At 43.3% G+C, this 25,634-nt stretch overlaps 1 protein-coding gene across 4 annotated transcripts in view; it reads left to right on the plus strand.

Moving 5' to 3' along the window:
* The window catches only part of NOX4 (NADPH oxidase 4), a 285,490-nt gene that overhangs the window by 135,895 nt on the left and 123,961 nt on the right, over positions 1-25,634 (plus strand). For all 4 annotated transcript variants that reach the window (XM_025200844.1, XM_025200842.1, XM_025200845.1 and 1 more), the window contains 3 exons: positions 9,800-9,872; positions 12,926-13,006; positions 20,385-20,613. In XM_025200844.1, coding sequence (XP_025056629.1) covers positions 9,800-9,872; positions 12,926-13,006; positions 20,385-20,613 — 383 coding nt within the window. The remainder of the gene's footprint in view (positions 1-9,799; positions 9,873-12,925; positions 13,007-20,384; positions 20,614-25,634) is intronic.

The following is a 25,634-nucleotide window of genomic DNA, read 5'->3' on the forward strand; positions in this document are numbered from 1 at the left end:
AAAACTTCTGAAATCTGTGGGATTTACTTCCATTTCTTTAAGGGGAGAGTTTGGATCATTATGTTACTGTGGGGATGTAATAAGATTTTAACATCCCTTAGATATATACAGGACCTGTCAGGTTCCATCTAAGTCCAAGACAGTCTCCTTTAACTTCAGTGGAAGAAAGCTGGGGCCTTTAACCTTTGAAGAAGAGAGAAAATGAGGCAAAAGGTGGATCTTCTAGGTCAACCTAGATCTAGGTGGCCAGCCTGGATCATGAGTGCTACAAGTGGCACAGGCAATTTAGTGTAGCACATGACAAATTGGACAGGCAGGCAGCACAGCAGCATATAGGGCAGAAAGCAGAGGAGGAGCCTGGACAGGGAGCATAGAATAGGGAGCAGAATAGCAGATTGAGCAGAGAAAGGAGATCAGAGTGGCACTTTGGGAGGGGTGAAAAGGACCTCACGAGGTCATTGGGTCCAGCCCCCCTGCTCTGAGCAGGAAAGATTGCTGAGGTCAAATAACCCCAGCAAGGTGTGCGTCCAGTCTCCTTTTGAAGATCTCCAGGGTAGGTGCCTGCACCACCCCTGCTGAGAGTCTGGTCTGTTCCAGAGTCTGGTCACACGAAGCATGAAGACGTTTTTCTTTATGTCCAGTCTGAAACCTAGGAGTTTATGGCCGTTGCTCCTGGCTTTCTCTTGGGGCACTTTGGTAAGTAGTTGTTTGCCTAACCCCTGATGTTCTCCGCTGATATACTTGTAAGCTACCACCAAATCCCCCCCTAAGTCTTCTCTTTTCTAGGTTGAACAGAGCCATATCTCTTATCTTTTCGTCATATGGCTTGCTCTTCAGGCCTCTAATCATTCAGGTGGCTCTTCTCTGGACTCTCTCAAGCTTCTCCACATCTTTTTTGAAGCGTAGTGCCCAGAACTGGATGCAGTACTCCAGCTGCAGCTTCACCAATGCCGAGTAGAGTTCGAGAATAACTTCCTTAGTTTTGCTTAAGATGCATTGGTTGATGCATGCCAGCGTATTGTTTGCTTTGCTAACTGTAGTATCACACTGGTGCTCATGTTCATTTTATGGTCAGTTATGTCCCCCAGGCCCCTTTCAGATGTGGTGTTAGCTAGCCTAGTACCACCAAACCTGTAAGTTTTGTTGCGGATTTTCCCACCCCAGATGAAGCACTTTACACTTCTCGGTGGTGAACAGCATCTGGTTCTGGTCCGCCCATCTAACTAATCTGTCTAGATCCGCCTGGATCGTCAGCCTACCCTGATGCATGGCTGCACTTCCCCACAGCTTAGTGTCATCGGTAAACTTTGCCAGTAGCACATCTGCCAGAAGGGTTGGCCCCCGCTGTCCTAGGCTCTTATCCTGTAGAGCAGTATTAATGCAGACTTGTCAACATAAGGAAAGCCTTACTGAAATATAAGAAGTTATTTGCCGTAGCAAACAGACTGGAGTAAGTAGGGAAGGCAGGACTCTAATAGCTGCTTGATAGCTAGTTTTGGTGTTCTTGTTGCTACAGGGCCTGCTTCAGTTAAGTGTTATGGGTCATCCAGTCTTCCCAGGGGTAGTGTCTTTGATATACTGAGTATCCTCATTTTCTTTGCCTGATTTCAGTGAGATTTTAGAGGAGTGTTAAACCCTAAACACAGGTAAAGCTGCTGCCCCAAAGAGTAGAAGTGAATAAATCCTACTGAAGACATCTTCAGGGAGAGTCTTACTGTATAACTGAGATTAGATATGAGCTAGCTCAAGGTGTAAACTACTGCTTCAGTAACCTGGAATAGAATTTTTAGAAAATATGTATTAAATATAATACCTTAATGTATTTTGTTTTATCATCGTAATCCAAACCAAAACTAAAGTGAATTGTTTGCCAGGCATAGAGTGCCAGGCAAAATATTTTGTTTCTGTGTTTGTTATAGAAATGTGGCATTTGTTACATATCAGCCACATTTGCCTGTGTTAACATAGCCTGCCTTTCCTTTCTCAAAAGTCAGGAGGAAAGAGTTGCTCATTCCACTCTGGGGGATTATATAATAACTTCAAAGCTGTTGTCCTTTGGTTGAGGAAAAAATGTTTCAAGCAGAGATTCTGCATAATATTAAAAACAAATATCCGGGTGATTTATTTAAGGAGCAGTTCAACTTTAGAATGGTTTAAATTGAGAGGCAGGAATGAGCAGCAACAATAAAAATTCAAAATAAATGAACAAAGGTGTTAAGGTTGGGCGCACTGAATGCAGATCACCTGTCCAGGGTAGGACAGAGACCATTGGTCTGATCCCTCCTTAGGCAAAGCTCCCTTTGGTGTCCAAGGGCCTGATTCACTTAGGCTTCTTACCTTGTGTAGTCACCCGCACCTATAGCAAAGATAAAGCATTACTGAATTTTGCAGTGTTTGGAGCAAGGCCATGCCGAATGAAGCCAAAAAAATGTTTTGTCTGACTAAGGGCTGCAGGAGGAGTTTCTGAATCTTAGTCTTAGCTCATGTGCTGGGCTTAGAAGTCTGTAAATCAGAGTTTGAAGTGCTCTGAGCCAAACTCAGATAGGGCTGCACGTGTAGATGCAATATCAAAAGAAAACCAGCAAAGATGTAAACAGCAGTTAAGCTTGTAGTATAAGTGGATTGGATCACTGATTTGGGACTCAGTAGATATTCAAGGTAAGGGTAACTCAAAGACAGAGGGGGAGAAAAGAAGTGTATTAAAACCTACATCCAATAGGATGCTGTAAAAATTCTCTTGAGGAGGAATTTGAAGGAGCAGAGAATGATAGCTTTACAGATCAGTTCAGGGACGATGGTCCTTGCATAATAGGCAGCATGATGGAAAATATGAAAGTGCATGTAGGAGAAATATGGACATTGAAGGATGCCATCTATGGCAGAGTAAAAGGAACAGTGTATGGAGGTGAAGTGTGAAGAAACAAAAGCAGCTAGATAGGTTGAGGTAGGGCACAACAGAGTTAAGAGGGGATTTGTAAGTGAGAACAAAAAATTGAACTTGATGCAGAAGACAGCAGCAAGTGTGTGCATGGATTTTAAGGACTGAAGGAAGGGTTAGCAAGCTGATGTTAGCAGCTGTGATTTGAAATGGGCATATATGTCAGCGAGTGCAGGATGCTTTAGTTATATACTAACTGAAAATTTAAATTAGGAAAGAGTAAAACAAAGGAAAAGTAAATGTGAATTTTCTTGTAACTCATTTTTCCTGTGTACTAAGGCCAAGGATGAAATCCTGGTCACTGTGAAGCCCATGCCAAAACTTCTCTTGACCTTGGGTGAGAATTTCATCCTAAGGTTTTTAAAGGCAACTTGTGATTTTTCAGTGCCCGTAAACCAAAGGCAACCTGAAGTGCCCTAAAGGGGGTCAACTTCTCTGCAAATGGGTGCTCAGCAGTTTCTGACTATAAGATCCCTGTGAGCCCCCAAAACTGAAGCACCTAAAATCACTAGTCACTTATGAGATTTCTGACCTGTACAGGTGAGCACAGTGGGCTTGGTCCTTTACCAGTAAAATCAATGGAAGTTTAGACTTGAACCCTCAGATTCCAATCCTGGATCAGTGACTGCAGTTGCTTTTCACAGGTTTGGGTCTGCAGGTGAAAAATTCAGGCAAAATGTCATGTCACACAAATGGATTTCAGCATTTATCGTATAACAGGATAAAATGGGTCCACAACTGATCTTAGCTGCAGCTGGCATTGCAGTTGATTTGCTTGAAATTCTTTTGCACTGACCAATTATTTTCCTTAAATTATTTTGCTTAGAAGAGCCCTGAACTTTAAAAAGACAAAAACAAAAATATAACCTGTGAGCATTGCAGTTATTGAAAACAAAGCCAAAATATTATGAGTAAACAAGTAGCTTAGAAAGAGATTTAAAAACTGCTTTAAGATGAACCTTTTCCATAAATAGGGGCGATGATTTTAATAAGTTCCTTATTTAGAGCCACTGTGATAGTGACTACAAAATGGTAGAGTTCAAGATTTGAAGGGGGGGAAGGAAGGAGAGCAGCAGAATAAGGACACTGGACATCAGAAAGCAAACTTCAGCAGATTCAGGGAACTGGTGGGCAGGATCCCCTGGGAGGTAAGTCAGAGGGGAAAGGTCCAGGCGAGCTGGCTGTACTTTAAGGAGACTGTATTAAGGGCACAGGAACAAGATATTCTGATGTGAGGGAAGAAGGAGAAGTGCAACAGCAGACCAGCCTGCCTAGACAGAGTCTCTTCAATGAGCTGAAGCACAAAAACAAATCTTACAGAAAGGGAAGACTTGGTCATAGTACTAGGGAAGAATATAAGAGTATTTCATGGGCATATAGGGAAAAAAAAGCCAAGGTACGATTTGAGTTGCAACGGGCAAAAGGCATAAAAGGCAATACAAATTATTCTACAAGTATGTCAAAATTATAAGAGCGAGACCAAAGAAACCAAAGGGTTACAGATATGGAATGCAGAAGGCGGTCTAGTTATGGATGTTGCAGGCTGAAGTATGTAATGCTTTCCTTACTTCAGTCTTCACAAACAGGATAAGCTACCAGATGACAAGTACATTTGGCAGCAAAGATAGGAAAGGAGACAAAGCCTAGAGTAGTGGAAGAACAGGTTAGGGATTGTGAAGAAATCCTCTGCTTTCTTTCTCTGGCCCTGAGCCTAAGATCTCTCCCCTTTATGCTCCTAGTAGAGCTCAGTGGAGTATTGCCTCACAACCTTCGGGGTGGTTCCAGGCTGTAAGGAGTACCCAAAAATACTGCCAGCGGGCAATGCACCTCCAACGTCAGCAGGGTCTGTGTACCGCAGGCGGCACAGAGGCCTAACGGAGACCAAGGCCCAGGTGGTGGCAGCGATTACCCAGGCTTGTGGGTGTGCTTCAGGAAGGGGGTTGACTGGACGTGGCCACCACAGTGGAGACACCCAAAGTGGGGTTTTGGTTGGGCACACTGATTCAGATGGTTCAGTGTTGTAGCACCCCCTATTGGCCTGCCACAGGGATTACTTAGAGAAGCTAGATGCTTTCAAGCCAGCAGGGCTGGATGGAATATATCTAGGGCAGTCTATACACTCGCTCCAGGAGTGAAGGGGAGGTGGGGGCGCTTTAATTAGGAAGGTGCCAAGAGCCATTCTCATTAAAATGCCTGGAGCATCTTGTGTATCAGTGTCCCTATGGTTAAAAATGGCAGCAGGGTTGCTTTAACTAAAGCTCAAGCTCATTCGATGGAGGTCAGATGAGGTTCCAGGTGACTGCAAAAGGGCAAATATAATGCTCATCTTTAATAAAGAGAGGAAGGAGGATCTGGGAAACTATGGACCAGTCAGCCTGATCTTGATTGGAAATATAATGGAGCAGGTATTCAATGAACCTTGTGAAACACCAAGAGGAGAACAAGGTGATCAGGAACAGCCAGCATGAATTTAGCAAGAGCCTGACCAACTTGATTTCATTCTGTGATAAGGTAACATGCTTTGTGGATAGGGGGAGAGCAGTGGATATGATACCTAGACTTCAGCAGTCCTTTGACACTGTCTGTCACAACAGTCTCATCAACAAGCTCAGGAAATGCAGGCTACGAATAGATCTATAACTTCTGAATTTGTCTAGTTTCTTTTTTAATTTTTCTGTGCTATCTGCTTCTAGTACCTCCTGCGCTAATATATTGTACAAGTAAACTACATGTTGTGTAAAAAAAGTATTTATCTTGTTAGTATTAAATCTGTCTCCTACTAATTTCAGTGGCTGACCCCTAGTTCTAGTATTTTGGGACTCGCTGAACATTAAACAGTTCCCTGTTCACTTCATCCATAGACTTGTATTATATCTTCCCTCAGCTTTCTTCTTTCCAAACTGAAGAGTCCTTGCCTTTTTAGTCTCTCCTTGTATAGCAACTGCTCCATACCCCTGATCATTTTGGTTGCCCTTCTCTGTACCTTTTCCAATTCTGTGTATTTTTTGAGATGGGGGACCATAACTTCACACAGTATTCAAGATGTGGGTGTACCATGGGTTTGTATAATTGCATGATGATGTTCTGTGTCCTGTTTTCTATTCCCAGCTTAACGATGCCCAGCATTCTTTTGGCTTTTTTGGTTGCTGCTGCACGTTGAACCGACATTTTTAGAGAACTATCTACAGTGACTAAGGTCCCTTTCCTCAGTTGTAATAGCTAATTCAGAACCGAGCATTGTGCATGCACAGTTGAGGCTATTTTCCCCATGTGCATTACCTTGCACTTGTCAGCACTGAAGTTCGTCTGCCATTTTTTTTTCTCATTCAGCTTGGTGAGATTTTTTCTGTAGCTCCTCTCAGCTTGGGACTTGACTGCTTGGAATAATTTGGTATCATCTGCAAAGTCTAAGATTTCACTGAGCACTCTTCTTTCCAGGTCTGCAAAGTCTGAGATTTTACTGAGCACTCCCATTTCCAGGTCATTGATAAAAATGTTAAACAGAATTGGGCCCAGCACAAATTCCAGTGGGACCCCACTTTTGACTTGCCTCTATCCTGAAAAGTGACCATTTAGCCCTATCCTTTGTTTCCTATCTTGTAACCAGCTCTCAATCCACGAATGAATGTTTCCTCCAATCCTGTGGCAACACAGTTTTTCTAACAGCCTTTGGTGAGGGACCAGGTTGAAAGCTTTTTGGAAGTCCAAATACAGTATGTCAGCTGAATCCCCTTTGTCCACATGCTTGTTAACATGCTCAAACAACTTCAGCAGTTTGGTGAAGCAGGATTTCCCTTTAAAAAATAACACCGACTCTTCCCCAGCAGATCATTTTTGTCCTTGTGTCTGTCGATGTTATTTTTTTTTATAAATTGCACCAACTTGCCAGGGATGGAAATGAGACTCACTGGGTGCGTCTAGACAAGACGCTACTGCGCAGTAGCATTGGGAATAAACTGCGGCAATTTTACTGTGCAGTAATGCCAGTTACTTACACATAAGGAAGTACTAAATGACTGTGCAGTAACAACTGCACAGTCCGCCGGATGTATAGGCCAGCCACTGGTCTGTAGTTCCCAGGGTCACCTCTGGAGCCCGTTTTGAAGATTGGTGTTATGCTGGCAACCCATCAGTTGTCTGGCACAGAGTCTGTTTGTAATGATAGCTTACATATTGTTGCCAGCAGTTTTGCAATTTCACCTCTGTGTTTCTTCAGATCTTTTGGATGAATGACACCGGGTCCCGGTGACTTACTAGTGTTTATGGGTTTGTTCTGAAACTTTGTTTGTTGTCACTTCAGTGTGGTCCAACTCTTCAGACTCATCTTCTAGACAGGATTGAACTGGCATGGGAATTTCCCCAGTATCTTCTGCAGTAAATGCCATTGCAGAGATTTTGTTTATAATTGAGTTCACCTTTTACACCTTGCTCATTTAATGTTCCCAAAGATTGTCAGCTGACTTCCTGCTTCTGGTGTATTTAAAAAAAGTTTTTATTATTAATTTTAGCATCTTTTTTTAGACTTGGCTCCAGTTCTTTTTTGCCTGTCTTATTTTGCTTTTACACTTGACCTGCCAGAGTTTGTGAACTTTCCTAATTTCCCTCATCTGGGCATTTTTTGAAGGATGCCCTTTTGCCTTGAATGGCCTTCTTAACTCTGCTATTAAACCATGTAGGGGTTTTATTGCCTTTTTGATTTGTAGTATACATTTTTCCCGAGCCTGTAATATAGTACTTTTAAACAGCTTCCAAACTGCCTGCAGGCTTCTTTTTTGACTTTCTAACTCATTTCCTCATTTTTGTGTAATTTCCCTTCCCAAAGTATCTGTTGTCATGGTGGACGTTTCTGGCTTCCTCCTTCCTCCTTGAATGTTGAATGTGCTTGTGTTATGGTCACTATTACAGAATAGCTTCCCAACTCATCTCTTCAACCAGGTCCTATGTGTTACTCAGTATTAGGTTTAGAGTTGCTTCTGCTTTTGTGAGCTCCAAGGTGAGTTGTTTTATGAAAGCAGTCATTTATCACATCCAGAAATTCCATCCCTCTTCCTGATGAGGTGTTTACCCAGTCTACGTGAGAATAGTTGAAATCTCCCCTTATTATTACTTGGCCTATTTTAGCAGCTTCTCTAATATCCCTGAGCATATCATAATCCGCTTCACCTTCCTGATCAAGTGGTCAGTAGAATAACCCTACTTCTATATTATTTTTATTCAAGTATGGAATTTCTACCCACAGAGACTCTATGGCAGTTTACATAAGATTTTTATGCTGTTCTTTTCTATACTTTCCTTAACAACGAGTGCCATTCCTCTACCTGCATGTCCTACTCTGTTATTCCTATATAGGTTGTAACCTGTTAGAACAGTGTCCCATTGATTATCATCCTTTCACCAAGTCTCTAAGATGCCTACTATGTCAAAGTCACCATTTAATACCAGACATTCAAGTTCACCCATGTTATTTTTTAAGCTTTTGGCATTTATATAGCTGCACTTATAAATTTTGTCCTTGCTTACCTGCCTGTTACTGCTTGTGCTATTTGATTGGAATTCTAGATGATCTCACTTATCCTTACTATTGTATCCAGTTATTCTGTATCTTTAATAATACATAGCTGGTTGGATCATTGTGCTGAACAAGTAGTTATCTGTGGCTCAGTGCCTTGGGAGGACGTCTCAAGTGGGTTCTCCAGGAGTCTCTACTGGGTCTGGTATTGTTTAATATCTTCATTAATGATTTAGATAGGGGGGTTGACCCAGAAAAGCAAGTCGCACTCCCAGAAGTGCCAGCAGCATACCTAGAAGTGCCAGCAGTGCTTCTCCTGGTGCCCCCACTCCCCAGCCAGCACTCACAGGGGGGGCACCAGCGCTCCTGCCTGCCCCTGCTGCCTGTCGCCTAAAAGCGGGGAGTGCTAGCTGTCAGGGGGTGCGCCAGCCCTCTGAGGGGGTGCACGTGCACCCCCGTACATCCCTACGCGTCACCACTGAAGAAAGGTGTTAAGCTTCAGCAGAGGAAATTTAGGTTGGAGATAAGGAGGAACTGTCTGAGTACAAGGGTGATTAAGCATTGGAACAGGCTACTAGAAAAGTGTAAAACCTCAATCCCATGAATTTTTCAAGGACAGAGTAGACAGACACTTGGCTGGGATGGTTTAGCTAGGGATGATCCTGCCATGAGCAGGGGGCTGGACCTTAGGGCTGCTTGCAGACATGAAAAAACACCCCCACGCACTTTAGTTTAAACTCAGTGTGTTCCCGCACTCAGCCCAGCGCATGCCCAGAAGAGGCAGCACATTATTTCAACCTGGCTTTGCAGTGTCTGTATAGATCAGGCACTTTAATGGGGCTTTTTTGGCACTTCTATCTAATAGTTGATTAAATCAGCTATTAGATGAAAGCACCAAAAAGCCCTACTGAAGCACCCGATATATGCAGACACTGCAGAGAGGTTGAACTTACGTGCGGCTTCTTATTGTAAAGTGCATTTTTTTTTCCCCACATCTGGAAGCAGCCTGATGACCTTGTGAGAGTCCTTCCAGCCCTACTTTCCCAGGATCCTGTACCACAAGGGGGTACAAAAAGAGGGACTAAGAGTGAATTGTAAATTTGAGATGTCTGTCTGTATACATAGAGTTTAATGCAGTGAAGAAAAGATTTCCTCCAGAACTGAGAATAGTGGTGGAAATTGCTTAGAACAAAATATTCCAAGATGATGTGTTGACTTGCCTGTGAGCAATAAACAAGTCAAAGCAACTTGAGGCATGATTTGTCTTGCTAACAAAGATCACTGTTTTAAATGGTCCAAAAAAACCAGTATAACTTTTCCTAATACAATTTAAAATCTGTTTTTATATCTAGTTCCTGGGCTGACCGGGGTCCTTTTGGTGCTAGTTTTATTCCTAATGTTTACAGCTTCTACATATGCTATCAGGTAAGACTGATTTTAAATATTATGCTGAACAATACCATCTAAGCAATTGCTTTCTCGCACTGATTGAATGGAATGCTGAGCAACTGTAGAGATTTGTAATAAGTATTCAAATAAGAGGTTAAAAAGTATCAAATTCCTTGTTTCCTATGGTGGTGAATTCTAAGTGCATTCAGTAATTCAGAATTGGTGCATTTAGTAAAATCTGGGTAGTTTGTCACACCAAGGTGATTGGTAATGATAACTAGCTCTCCATTAGTGATTAATTATGAGTAGTTTCCAACTTTTTGTGAGCTGTGTTTTTCGTGGCACATTGCAAGATAGTAAAGAATGATTTTTGCCATATAATGAAGAAAAAGTATGTTTAAAAAGTGCCAGTTGTGCTCATTTGGGCGTGTTATATGAGAATGATGGTTATACAGATAAATGCTTGATGTAGTTTTTTAATTACAAAAATTCAGAGTGCTTGCTATGTAAGAATGACAGGATTATGATGGAGTAAAATAATCAAAGAGTTTTGTTCTGCATTGTTAGATGAACTCTTTACCAAAGTAGAAGGTAATTCTACAACAGGGAATTGAAATATAGTTGACTGTCTATGTCTTGTTAAGGCAAGAAAAAAATAGTGTGCACCAGCTTGCTTGACAGGTGCTATGGTGGACTACAGTTGAGCTGACTAATTATCTGGAGTGATATATTGCATGTCTAACATGGAAACAGCTTACTATGCTTGGCAGATGCCAGGTTATGCAGCTTGTTTTGTGGAGAAATCAATAGGACTCTGAGGGAGAATAAGTGCACCAACTAGTAAGACTAGCACAATAAGTTATCCCAGTGCCTCATTAACCAGATTTCACTGTCCTAATTTTTGGAATAAATATTTGTAATGTAAATTTTCATAGCACTGATTTCTCTGGTCAGTTTGAAATTTAGGTGGCTTCAAAATATGTGTTGTTTTATTCTCCCCCATTGCAGCGTAAAACATAGGAAATTGAGTAACTACATGGGAGAAATAATAAAGTTAGTCACATACAAAGTTCTGTCAAATGTAAAAAATTAGTAAAGTGAAAAAGAAATAAGAAGGTAATACTTTTCTTGAACTTGTGGATGTTACCTGTAAGAACAAGTTGATCAAATATTCAGACAAATCTCTGTCTTTTAAGTAGGCTCTGTCCCTTTAACAATACAGTAAAAATTCAGTGTAAATATTTAATTGAACACATTGATCTTTTGTATTAACTTTTGCTGCATATTATTAATGGAAATGATGTGGGGTGAATGTGGGTAGAGAATGAGAGTCCTCTTTCAGTTCAGACTCCCTGGCTAGGGACAGAAATTACACATAAACCAGTAGAAGTGATTGGAAACTAGTTCAAATCAGTAACACAACAGAAGTTCAGTGCACATAAACTGCTTCAAAATGGCTGAAACCAGTTTAAGATAAACCTGGGTGGATGTAGTATCAGACTTAACTAATTTAGGTTAAATCGGTGTATTGAAGTTCTGTCCCAGACCCCCTCCACATTCAAGTTAACTTACAATTGCGCAGCCTCCCAGGATGCTTAGCACCTCCCCCACTACCCGCCCCCTCCCCTTTGCAGGGTGGGTGGACTAGTCTTGGCCCAAGCTGGTCTGCTCCAGCCGAGCGGGGAGGCGTGCTCTAGCATCCCCTGATTTTCTGGCCCGAGCCACTGCAGGCATGTGGCTGCATTTCTGGACTCAAAAGTGAAAGTTTGTTCACTTGCTTATCGGTTCAATCCATGCAGTTTAGACTAACCTGCGGAGATTGAATCGATTCGGGCTCAAGCTTTTTGACTGTCTGTACTTAGCCCCTGTTAGGAACATTGCAGGCTTGATCTGGCTGTGTTTTCAGGCCCTGGTCTGGGACTGTGCTTGAACATGTACAACAGTAAAGCAACAGGATGTTCAGTGCCCAGCAGGATCAAGCTCCAGGTCGGTAGCCTTCATAGCCTCAGACCTGATAATGTAAATGCTTATTATATTCCTTCCAATATAAGGCATGCTTTTTAATACAGAACATTTCTTTAAAAAAAGCTTGAAAAATGTTTATATGCCATTTGTCTTTATGTTGATTGGTTTTATTTTCATTAAATTGAGAATCAGAAATGTTGTGTGTGTGTGTTAAATTGAAGGGTGTCTTGTATTTGAAGGAAGCTGCACATTTGTGCAGCATCGGTCACGTAGCGGAGATAATGGAATGGAAATTGCTTGTGTAATGTGCTGATGTATGTGGTTCACTGTTTGCAGGCTTTTGATTATATCAGGTACTTAAGGACATGGCTAGATCTAATGGAGGAGGGTAGTCCTATTGATGCCAGTCAGGTATCTGTTTAAAGACGTGGCTGAAATAGTGCCCTTAGCTAGATATTACTATTATTAGACCCTGATTCAGGAAATCAGTTAAACATGTACTTAATCATTTTTCCTGAACACAGATGCTTTTCTTGAATTAGGACCTTAGCATGTAGTTGGGAGCTAACGTGCTGAATTGGAATAGGATTATACTGCACCATAGCTTGTTTGAAGATGAAATCTCAGACATAATTGTGCAGAATGTTAGCTGGGTGAAAGGCTTTGCTTCCAAACTAAAGCTCATTTCATAAACGAGGGGAAAAACCTACCTGATTACTTAGTATTGTTGCAGCTCTGCAAGGTGTTACCAAAAGCAAAATCTGTTTTCTCCGGTATAGGGCCAGAATCATTTAGAAAATAACAGCAGTGCTTTTAAATAAAAGGTGGAAAACTTTGGAAAAAAAATTGAAGTTGCAGACATGTTCTTGGAAATCAAGAGTACTTTTAAATTTCCTCACAATCATTTAATGAGCCAGGCATCCAACAACCTGTTTTTCCAAGACAGGAGGCCATGTGCTAGTTACTGCCCATGTTTTTATTGTGGCCTCTTGCCTCCAGTCTCTCTGCCCTAGTTCATGAAGAGCTCATCCATCTCCTCCTCCTTTCCCAATAGCTAGTGTCAACTCTGCCTGAGTATATCATGTCAGAACAGGATTGAACCACGATTTTTTTTTCTTTTCCAGGGCTTCAAACTATGATATTTTTTGGTATACCCACAACCTTTTCTTTGTCTTCTATTTGCTGCTGATAATACATGTTTCTGGGTAAGTAACCAAATAAAACCACCTTTTCTTTAAGCACAGCCAAGCGGGCACTGCTTACAAGGATCTAAGGGTGGGCACTGGAGAGGACTGCCATGTTGATGTCTTTCTATTATGATCAGTCATTCGAATGAAGCTTATGTTGTGCTTGGAGCATTCTGTGGTAGAACAAATGAGAACCAAATAGGGTTTTCAGGATTTTCACAAGTAAAAGCTGAACCTAAGCCCAGTCTCCGTCCATCGATAACTAAAATCTTGTCTAATTCAGTCCCTACATTTGGCCTTTGGGAGTGTGAAGTAAGGTTGTTCTCCTTTCCTTTGTCTCTACTTCTTGTCTGCAGTTCTGCTTACTGTTGAGAGAGAATAATCTTCAAGGCTACGGTCAATAGTTATTTTTCTCTCCTCGGCCATTTTAAACGTGAATTGTACAGGTGCGGAAGACCACACATGGTGCAAGGTTGTAGAGTGTCTCACCAATATAACTATTTTGCCAGATTCTTTGCTGATACTCATGGGCACAACTCCCCTAAAAGTCAGAGCAGCTGCACCCATTTTTATCATAGATAAGGCCTATGTGTGAGACCAAAATTGGGTACAGGGAGGGAGAAGTGTACTTCAGCAAGGGTCATTTTCACATTTCAGCAAATATCTATGAATCTGGGAGTGCAGGGATGTCTGTGAAAATACTGGGCATGCCTACATGTGCCCTCAACTGCACACTTGTTACTACGCAGTCATTTAGTACCTGCTTTAGCAAGTACTGATCCCTTACCTGTTATTCTTATGTCAGTCTAGTAAGATGCAAAAATTATTCATAATTCAGTTATTCATAATTCAGTAACAGCAGTAACTGTGCCAAATTATTCATAATTCAGTAATGTGCAGTAACAGCTGTCACTGTGCAGTCCCAGCAGTGCATGGGTCGTTTCTGACCGTACTGCACCACAGCAATGAGGCGTGATGCCGACGCTACGGTGCAGTAGCTCTTTGCTATAGTGCAGTAGCATCAGCATCACGGCGTGTGCCCGCCAACACTACATCACTGTAGCGATGTAACATCTCATGTAGGTGCGCCCACTGTGTAATACTGTCTGATGCTGAATTATGAATAACCATTGGATCTTACTAGACTGATGTAAGAATAACAGGTAAGTGTTTCAATAGAGCACTCAATCAAATGAAATAAAAGAAGAGTTCAGAGCAATGAAAGGTCCTGTCATTCTTAACAGATTCTGTGTTTTTTGCTAGAACATGTTCTATATTTTTAAGGTTCTTGCCCAACATCTCACTTTGCCATATGAAAGAGCTAACAGGAGAAATCGACCAACCAAGGTTACATTTTGTACTGAATATAAGGTGGGCAGTCCCCTTGGCAGTGCTCTCCTGTTGCAGACTAAATGAGGGAACTGGTGACAATTACTATGAGTGAAAGTAATTAAAAAAGAAAAACCCTAAGGAAATGAGTTTCCTTGTGTTTTATCAGTTATAGTAGCATGGTGTTCCTTGTGACATGTAGGCTCAATATTTTGAAAGATACTTATATTTTTAATTCACAGTTATTATTCTTGCTAGTACTTTCATTGCACCTCTGAGACCTCATCATAGGCCAGGCCAAAAAACCCCAACATTTACAGTCTGAATGTATGTAAGACAGGAGGTAACAGATGGAATCAGCCCAGCAGCATGGCTTGCCACTTTTTTCACGTTCTTAGTAAAAAGCTGAATTCCATTTAAAAACATGTGGGCCGCTTTTAGATGATACCTGAAGTGACTGCTTCCATTCTGCTCTTGTTGAAGTCTTGTGGGAGCTTTGCCATTTAGTTGCAGGGACCAGTCCTCATTTTCATTGTACTTTGTAAAGAGAAGGGATTTGCTTTGATATGTTTACCCATGGTGGCCTAACTTCTTGTCAGGTCATGTTGTAGTTTTGTTAACCATCCAGGTACCATTATGGGTTTGTGTGTGAGATATGAACGATACAGGTGGCAGTGATACGGGAGGGTGAACTTCCAGGGATCATATTCCTTTGTTGTCTCCCCATATTTGGGCACCTTTGTTTAATCATTGCACCTAAGGTAGTGGCAGCTGGAGAAAGGCCATCAGCCAGACCTCAAAGGACCTGAGTTCCCAGGTATCCAGGGAGAGGTTTCTGGGATTTGTGGGTAAATGGCTACTTACAGAGAGCAAGTTTCTTTCCACCACTGGAAAGATGGGGAAGATTGTGGTGACTTAGTATTTGAGCTCATACACATTAGTTTGTCTGTTGTTAATCCAACGATAGAATAAAGTCAATAGCAAACACAAACTGGATGCTTCCAGGACAAATGAAACATTTGGAGCCAGTTCCTCAGCTCTAGTAAATTGCTCCAGAGAAGTCAAAGGAGCTATTTTGATTTACACCATCTGAGTGTTCATCCTGTGTCCCTGATATCTCTAGACAAAAGCTTAGATGACTCCTGAAGGGTGAACAATTCTTAAGATTCTGTCTACAAATTCGTCTTGATCAGAACCAGGAGCACCAAAGAAAAACCACCTGAGGTTAGCAGGAAAAGGAGGAGAGGATAATCGTCAGAGACACAAAATTAAATCAGTTGTCATTACAGTTATTGGTTTGAGTGGGGCTAAATACTAATTAATAAGGATTAAACTCATGCAGTGATTTTTTTGGCATGGGACATTCATGACAGATGCCTTATTGTTGAATAGTGCTGGCAATGTGAAGTTTGGTTTTTATAAACACTGAAATATTTTATTTTAATGGATTATGTCAGATGAAAACTATTTCTGAAATGGTTGTAAAAATTTTGAAAAGATAAAAATCAGATAATTGTCAATACAAATTGGTAATTTCAACTTTTTTTTTAGAAAAGCTTCTGTTTTAAAAAAAAATCCATCTTCTGACAAACACACATTTTCCCAGATTTAACATTAAGCTATTTGCTGTGAGGATCTCCTTTTATTATGTGTTTCTCCAGTGTTTAGAAGAATAGAGTTATAATCTTTTTGAGGTATTAGTTGCTACTATAAAAAAATAATAATAATACTAGCCTGTATAAATAGGCATATCTTCAGCGATTTCTGGTCCGGTGGGGATGATGAAATAAAAAGCTAAATAAATATTGATAACAAGATAGAAAAAATATTAGTTTTCTGTGCTTCCTGTGGATTCACATTAAAATAATAGAAGTTAATGATTAGACAAGGGAAATTCGATCTTTCTTAGGAAGATATATTCCATTTCCTTGCAGATTTTCTCTTAGTATATCGTGCTATTGTTCCAGTTTTTTGCTAATTTTACTTAATGAAAAAATGGAACTTCCAGCTTTAGGAGTCTATTTCATAACTAAGTGTATTGTGCCATTAGGAAAGAGCAATACTGAATAAATGGAAGATTCGGAAATTAATCAATAATATAAGATTGTAGTTAAGTTTAAAACTTTTGAATTCATAGCATATCACTGAAGATGCCAAGATGTCAATGGCACTTCTTTCAAAGAATATTTCCAACCAGGTCTGGTAGTTTTCGATTAATCAATAATACATAAATATTATTTAATTTGTAGATATCCCAAATTGGATAAATTGCCATGTGGGCCATTGACAATGTCACAAAATTATCTTCTTTTGATCCTGAAATCTTAATGAGCAGCCAAATGGTGTTCTTTGGGTTTTCTACCTTTTATTTTGTTAGCGTGTATCTAGTCACTGTTTCTACCATGAGCATATTATGAATGAGCAGGTTGCTTTTTATCAAATAGCAGATTCATTCATGAATTGCAAGGTGAAGTGGAACCACAAGAGGCCTGTACATAACAGCTCACAGTGAATTATTTTCAAATTTTAATTTTAAAATTAAATTTTAAATTCTTGTCCTGGTTCTCCCTGTGACACTTGGCATCTGCTGTGTTTGATTAAGTCGAGGATGCTTGGATCCCATTCCATATATAGGTTTACCCCCTCACTATGATGTTTGACACAGGATAGAGCGATCATTTGGCTGTCAACTCTTTGATGGTTGTCAATCCTTGTGCTCTGCTCTGTCTACTTAAACGGCTTCCATTTGTATAGTATCTGAGCTTCTTATAGTGATTGATGTATTTATTACAATGTATTGTGAGAGAGTACAATGCTCTTATCACCCTTTTACAGATGGGGAACTGAGGCAGACTAAGATCCAAAGCCTTAAAAGTAATTTAGGCACCTGATTGCCATGGAAGTCAATGAGGGAATAAGGTGCTTCAGTTTCTTTGAGATGTCTAAATTCACCCTGAGTCAATTGAATTATAGTCTATCAAGTCTTAAAACTTCTGCACTATCCCTTAGACCATTGTTTTTCAACCTTTTTTGTACCAGGACCCATTTGTAAACATAGATGGCCAATCCTGACCCAATAAAGAGTTTAAGTAGAAAACAGCTCCCCACCCCTGCTGGTGCTCCTCACCCCTGACACCCTAGCCCCCCCACCCCCGCAGTGTGTGGGACAGGGGGTGGGCGTGTGGGGAAGGTGGGTGTGAGACATGGTGGGGCACATACCCCCCAGATTTGTGCACCCACAACAGGAAGGGGGCTGCAGCCTGGCTGGACCTGCATGGACAGGAAGGAGCCACCTCTGCAGCCCAGCAGCCAGGACATAGCGTGGGAGAGCAGAGCAGGGTGGCAGTACTCATTGCTGGAACTCTGGTGCCAGCCACACCATCAGCAGTGCAAGAAAGAGCAGACGGGGTGGGGGTTGCATGGGAGGAGGGATGCCATGCTGCTCTCACCTTCTCTTGCCTCCAGCTGTTTGTGCATCCACCAAGCTGCAGCTCTACTCTGCCAACATGGCCCGGCTGCTGCCTGTAACAGGGGGCCTTCCTGGGGCTGGTCTGCCATTGGCCCGCCCACCTGTTTCTGGGCCAACTGCCTGCCTCACTCGTCTGCCATGCCTTGCTGTTTCTTAATTGGTTCTAATTAGGCGGGAGGCTGTGCATTCTTGCCCCGAATCCAGGGGGCGCTATCTGTGGCTCTGTTTCTCCCCTACACTGCAGCCCAAGCCTCGCAGATGGCATCCAGGTGACACAGTGCTCCTGGCCTACAGTCGGACCAAGCTTAGCCCTCATTGTCAGGTCTCAGATACATGCATTCATACTGCCCTCCTCTCACTAGGGCCTCTCACTCTCCACCCCTTCTCACAGGATCTCTTTCATGCAACTTATACCACCTTGCTCCCTCTTGGAGTGGGCCCCTTTGGCCATAGGCTTTATCTAGCGCACACCTTGGGTGGCAGATATGCCGTCTTTGGGGGCTCTCCCATGACCCTCACTGGGGTAGTGACCAGCCAGTTACCTGACTGGGGCCAAGCTTGCCCTGGCACCTCCCAGGGCATCTCTATACACACTCCCAGGGCAAACTCACACACACACAGTCCTCCGGTTTCCCCCTCACTAGAGCTCCACATCTTCCACCCCATCACTGGGGCTATGGGGCTTCCCTCCCCAGTGAAGGCTTAGGTGGCCGTAGCCGTGGCTGGCTCCGACTTCTACCCACAGTGATGTGGGGGCTAGGGGTTACTGAGGTGCCCCAACCTGCCTTTTACTGGGGTTGTAACTGGTCTGGTATTTTCCTGGAGGCTCCTGTGCTACTGGGAGACCCACCAGGCCACCCACTCCTGGCAGGGTTGAGTTTTAGGTCATGCCCAGGACCAAGAGCCTCCTGCTCCTACCTGCAGATGTTCTCATACAGCAGCTCAACCAGGCAATGTTTCTGCCTGACCTACCAGCAGCAATCTGCTCTGTTTATATAGCATCTCAAAATGGTGCCCAGCAGTGGCCTGCCACACTGCCACTACTTCCCTTAAGCCACAGCTGTACCCTGGAGAGGAGGTGGGGTGGCAGGCACGGTTGCGTGTGCCCCCTGCCCTCTTGACACATCATATGTGCTCCCCTTTTCCTCTGCCCCATCACCTTATAGATTTACCAGCAGGGAGCTGTGGGAGTTGCTCTCCACACTGCGTGGCTGCCATGTGCAATGTTCATTGCCCCCTTCCTGATTGCCCTCTTCCTGCTCCCGCCAGCCCCAAGCAGCCCCTTGAAGGCTGGAACTCTGCCAACCTGCAAGGGGAAACCTGTAGTTTCCTACAAGTTTCTCCTTTAAAGGAGAATCCATTTTTAAAGTGTGTTGATCCATTTTTTAAAGTTTGTTTGCAACCCTTTCATATATTCTTGCGTCCCACTTTTGGGTCATGACCCATGGGTTGAGAAACACTGCCTTAGACCATACTGGCAATATGCCTGGGAAAGCACATTTAGGTGGGGGATATTGTTACCGTTCTGCTTCCATCCACTCCTGTGACTCTGGAACAGCCAGCGGGGCTGGTGTGGGTAGAGCTTTGGTTACTTGTTTGAAGGGGGGAGCTGAGAGCATCCATTGCAGCATTGCCCCCCAGCACTCAGGAGGCATAATGCAATAAACTGACACATCTCACCAAAGATTGCAACACAGGCAGCATACCTCCTTTCCTCCCTGGCAAAGCTGTGCCTCTTAGAAGAAATTATGTGGCCCTTTCTGTTTCTAGCATTTCAGTTTGTGAATTTGTTATAATTGTCATAATTTGAACACAGAATTTTTGAGAGGTAAAGAGGACTCCAGATAAATGAGGAGCTTCATTATTAGCTGAATTGACTCATTTTCCCAATGGTTCATGCACGTTTTGAAAGGTTTTACTGATCATTTAGGGGTTTTTTTCTTTCTAATTTCTAGCTGTGGCTGCAGAAGTATGTGCCTTCATTTTAATAGAAATGCAATTCTGTTGTAATAAACACAGCTAGGTCCTAAAGAATAGTTTGTAATTTGGATCTCTGACTTTGATGGAAGAAGTTTATATTCTCTTCTGAAAGGAAGGTATTCAAAAGCATGATATTTCTTATGTACAGGACTGCCATGTAAAAACATGAGAAAGATTGAGTGATGGGAGCTTTTGCTGCAGTTTATAACTTGGCAGTATTCTTTGGCTGCTGTTGTTAAAGATTGTCTTGTAAAGAGTGCTTGTGTGATGCAGGGAGTAGGACTGAAAATAGCCTTGTTCTGATTGAATTGGAAATGAAGATAAATTAAATAATTACAAGGCTCCCACAATTTCTCTTACCCTCAAGCAATATCAAGCTTTAGGCTGTTCAATGGGGAAGTGCCAAGTGAGCTGGAAAACTTAAACCTCCCTTCCAGTGACAAAAGGATCTATTGTTGCAAAGCTTCAGTCTAAGTCAAACTCCTGGAAGTAAAACTAAATAAAAATGCTTGTGTAAGATCAGCCTTGAGATCGCTTATAAAGTCTTCTGCAAATTAAAGAGAAAAAAAATTGGTTAAATTTGATCACTGCTGTAGTGTCTTTTTTCTTTTCCTGCAGAGGAGTGCTGAAGTACCAGATTAACATACAGCAACACCCTCCTGGATGCTTTAACCCCAACAAAACACTCCAAGAGACTATTCCAGAGCCAAAAGTTTTTGAAGAGTCTTTTCCTGAGTATGCTAGTCAGCCTTTCCCAGAAGGTTTAGCAGAGACAGACTCATTCGTACAAACAAAGTTTGAGAGAATTTGTACCGAGGAACCCAAGTTCCAGTCACACTTCCCAGAGGTCTGTATGATCCGACATTTCAGGTATTACAAGCAATGCCAAGACTTTCAGTCAGCCATAACCACTAATTATTGCTTTTGCAGACCATATGGTTTAATAATGGAAAATATTATTAAAAGTTTTTCAGACATTTGTAGTTTTGGTGGGAAAAAAACAGTCTGTGTTGAAACCTTGGACCACACTCTAGCATGGTGTGCAGCATACATGGGAAAATTACAGGAGCTGAGACATTAACTGAAAGACTTCATTTTTGCCATGTCTCCAGGCATCTACTGGTACTGTTAGATATGTTGCTTCCAATTATCGTACAGAATTTAAGCACAGGCTTATTAATTATTTACCGATATAGATTTGTAGGGGCTTTTTTAGAAGCATTTTGAGACTTCAGCTTAGTTGAAATAATTAAACTCCATTTTATTCTTTTAAGACATGCCTTAAAGACATAACCAGAGAGACAGGAATCTTTTTATACATCTTACATGCAGTTGCTCTTGATTTGGTCATGTTGGCAACCGGGATTCATTCCATTAGATGCCATGCAAAGCTTAACAACGGAGGGTATCATAGACCAGGGGTTAGTAACTTTTAGCTCAGTGGCTGGATTTGGCCCATGAAACAATTGCATCTGGCCCACAGAGCTGGGGCTTCAGTGGTTTATGTCAGTGAGATCTTTGCTCATGTAGGGCTGCACCATTGCTGAGTGGCAGGAAGCTTACACATCCTGCACACAGCTATGTAGCAGAGAGAGGCAGTGATGCGCGGGTCCTGTTCTGGATCATACTGGCCCACCGTGGGGAAATGTTGCCGACTGCTGTTGTAGACTGAGACCATTATCTTGCAACAAACTCTTTGTATGTGCGGTCCTATTTGAAGTCAAAGGGGTCATGTGTGTTTAGGGTTTCACTTGTACAGAGTTCTGTGTTGGATCAGGGCATAATTGGTGGCAAAATGTAATGAGATGCAACAGACAGTAGGAAAATATTGTAAGGGATTAAAAAAAATCAACAGTTCATTGTGGCCATCTGCCTAGGCTTTGTTAGCTGGCAAGTCCTGTAGGTCTTACATGGGTTTGAAGGAGAAGAGGATTGGGTGTTACATGTAAGGAAGGAAACATCCCTTCAGCACAGGTCACCCGTCTACAATGTATAAGCAGATGTACAAGCAATTGAGAGTGCCATTCTTGGCTGAATTGTAAGAGTGATATGGTACATGCAAGACTGAATAAGTGGGGGTATGGACTTATGAAGAATCTTACTGCGTTCACCTTCAAGCTTGAATTTGCTGAAGCAGAGAACAGCAACCCAGGGGTTGGATGCAAAGAGAGAAGTGGTGTGGTCAGAAGGATGGACTGGTAAAGGTGATTTTAGCAGCAGTGGCGTGATGGGACCTGACAGCTAGAAGACAGTGAGAGAAGATGGAGCCTAAGAATGTGCTAGAAGAAGCAGTGGCATTGAAAAACATCTTACAGTGATCATATCTTCAGTATTTTAACAGAGTATTTAATCCCATATGCTAGTCACTGCCTTGATTTTGCAGGCCAAGGATAGGCTCTAGGCTAGTAAAAATATTCGCCACAAAAGTTAGGTGGTAACGTGATTCACTGGGGCCATGTGCCTGAGAGGGTGTATGCTTGGTTAATTTATTCAGGTTTTTCAATTGCTGAGTTGATCATAAAATCACGGACGAGTAGGCTTGGAAGGGACCTTGGAACAGCCCCGTGTTCAATACAGAATCATCCCTGACTAAACCACTCCAGTCAAGTGTGTCTAACCTAGAGTTTAGCCAGCCTAGGCAGAGTTTGTGACCTGGCCATGGGCTGGAAGTATCTTCACTCCCTTCCCTACCCCTGCTTGCACTCACTGCTCTATTATGTCTGCATGTCCCTCACTGCAGATTCCCAGCCTCTCTACAGCAAGGGAAGCACTGATATAGCAGAGCAGCAGGTCCTGCAGTGCAGGGGAGCACTGGGAAGGGCATGGGAGACACAGTGCAGCTCCATGTCACTGGGGCTGGGCCAGGGCTGCACTTGGGATGGGCAGCAGCGGCACTGGGAAGGAGGGCTATTTTGTGGTGTCTGGAGCCCACCCTGTAGCCCCACTCCCAGTGCTGCTGCTGTCTGTCTTGCCCTACCCCCAACTGCCCCAAGCGCAGCCCCGGCTCATCTCCCCTGCTGGAAAGTGGCCAGAGCAGCCCCTGGCCCTGAGTCTGCAGCGGACAACCCACCCTTGCCCTGTGCACAAATCCTGGGAGCCCATGCCCCCCATGCCTCCCTTGGGGGTGTGCACAGTGGTGAGGAGTTGCCCCCCTTCCTGCCCCCCTGCACCCCCTGGACAAGCCGCCAGGGCTCTGTCCTGCGCCCGGCCACACCCCACCACTGAGTGGTGGGGTGTGCGGGTGGCTGCAGCAGGGAGCGCTGGCCACAGGGCAGGTAAGGGACTGCTTTTCCCCGTGCTCCACACCAGTTCCTTCCCTGCCAGTGAGCAGGGGGTCAGGGCTGTGCGCTGCCCCCCGCCTGTACCGTGAAACTGGGGGGCACTGGGAGTGAGTGGGCGTGGGAGCACAGGGCCCACACTGGTGTCCCAGGGCCAGGGCCAGCAGTGCCCAGAGAAGGGCGGCAGGGGTACAGGGTCCCGGCTGGCAGGGGGCGTGCGGGGCCGGGCCAGCTCCTCCCTCTCCCTGCTGGTGCAGCCCAGCCCGGCTCTACAGACCCCTGCCAGCCTGCACCCCGCTCTGGGCCCCCCCAGTGCTGGCCCTGGGACATTGGTGCCAAGACTTGGACATTGGTCCCAAGATGGTGACTGGGGGGGGGGTACCTGTCAAGGGGTGGGGCTACCCATGCGGCCCTCGACAGCTTGCCAAAACTGGGTAAGCGGCTCTCCGCCCGAAATAATTGCCCGCCCCTGAGTTAAGGTCTGTTTGTGTAGGTCCTCCTCAGTATGTGGACTGACAGCACAATCATGGGCATACTTAAGTTCCACAATCAGGCCGAAGTAACTTTAGTTTTGACACGGAGGCAGGAGCGATTGTACAGTTTCCCATCGATCCTGTACTTGATGCCATTGCCATGTGGCAGATGGTTACAGATGAGCATCTTGACCGCAAGAAAGATAGAAAAAAGAATTGGTGCAATCATGCAGCCCTGCTTGATGCTGGTTCTCATGGCAAAGGGCTCTGTAGCAGAGCCACTGCATAGGATAGAAGCAGTCATCTGGTCATGAAGGAGTCTTGGGATACTGATAAATTTTTCTGGTCAGCCAAACTGATAAGATCTTCCTTAGAGCCTTGCAGCTTAAAGGCTCTGGTTAAATTGGGTAAAGGTCATTTATGGTTCCTGGTGCTGTTCTCAGAATTTCTCCTGGATCTGCCGAGCCACAAAAATCATGTTCATGGTGCCTCTTGGAGGTCTGAAGCCACATTGAGATTCGGGAAGGATTTCCTTGGCAAGGGGGAGCGGTCAGTTGAGCAGAATTTGAGCAAGGATCTTTCCAGCGATTGAGATGAGGGCGATACCTTTGATATTTTCCACAGTCAGACTTATCTCCCTTTTTAAAAATGGTGACAACCTTGGCATTCCTTAGGTCAGTGGGAATTTCCTCAGTGTTCCAGATTTTGAAAACAGTGTGTGGAACTTGTTGGTCGTAGTTCCCCCACCAGCACTGAGGACCTCAACTTGTGTGCTATCAGAACCAGATGTTTTGTTGTTCTTCATCTGTCTTATTGCTTGGTGGACTTCTGCAGAGGTTGGTGGACTGGCAAGTGTTCCCTTACTGGATGCTGTAGGATGGTTTCATTGGTCGATTCTCAGTTCAGGAGCTTTTGGTGGTGCTCCTTCCAGCAGCTTTGGATGGACTTGTCTTTGAGGAGTTTACTTCTGGCTTCAGATGGGGTGAGTCTGGAAGGGCTTGGTCTGTACGCAGTCTTGATTGTTCTGAAGAAGCTTCGTGTGTCACAATTGTCAGCAAATAGTTAGGTATCCAGGTTTTACAAATAGTTAGGTATCCAGGTTTTACAATCTTTTCTCGTATGCCTGATGAAGGGTTTGTGCCTGAAAGCTTGCAATTAAAGATTTTTTTCTGCAAAATCTAGTTGGTCTAATAAAAGAGATCACCTCTACCTTGAGTCCTCATTGCTTTCAACAAATAGTTGGATTCGTTTCACCTTCTCTTTCCACTATTTGTTTTTGATTAATTGAATCTTCCTCTAGGCTTCAGCTTTAAGCTGTCAAAAAGTTCCTTGCTTCTGACCAGTAGGATGTTTTGCCAGTCACAGAAGACTTTCCTCTTCTAATTGAAAAGGACTTTGATCTCAGCATTGATTTTGTCAAACCGGTTCTGATGGCATTGGGTAATAAAGCCAATTGATTCTGTGCAAGCTGCATGGGTGGTCTCCTTTAGAGCTTGCCAGTCTTCCTCAATACAACTGTTATCATTTTCAGTCCTAAGATTGGAGAGTTTCTTGCTGAGGTATGTTTGGAGGGCTTCATGATACTTAGGGGTTTGAAGGCATTTGATACTGTCTTTGGAGTGATTTGGGTTACTTTCACTATTTCATCATAACCCTAATGGACATGATTTATCTCTCTCAGTGATGATTGGTCCAGCAGTCATTGGCTTCTCTCATAACATGCGTGATATGAACATCTTTTAGATCGTGTGCTCTTTCAAGGATGTAGTCAAGGAAGTGCCATTGTTTTGAGCAGGGGTGATACCGTGTTGTGTTGTATCTTCATGTTGTCTGAAAATCATGTTGGTAATGACCAGGGATCATCAGTGGTGCGTGAGCAGCTGTGGACCCTTTTGCATAAGCTGATGATGCAAGATGCTTTGGCCATGAAATTAAATCCAGGATAGTGTTGTACACTTTGTGTATTTGGCGTTTTTGGGACTGTAACATGTCCAGTGTTGTCACCAAGCATCCACGTATCTCTGCGATGTACTTCAGGTCAGAGTGCAGGTCTTCTTCTGCTAACAGGTTGGCTAGTTCCTGCATAACAGATGTATCCCTATATTCTGTTCATTCCT

This window comes from Alligator sinensis, unplaced genomic scaffold, assembly GCF_000455745.1.
Source record: "Alligator sinensis unplaced genomic scaffold, ASM45574v1 scaffold602_1, whole genome shotgun sequence".
Taxonomy (NCBI): Eukaryota; Metazoa; Chordata; order Crocodylia; family Alligatoridae; genus Alligator; species Alligator sinensis.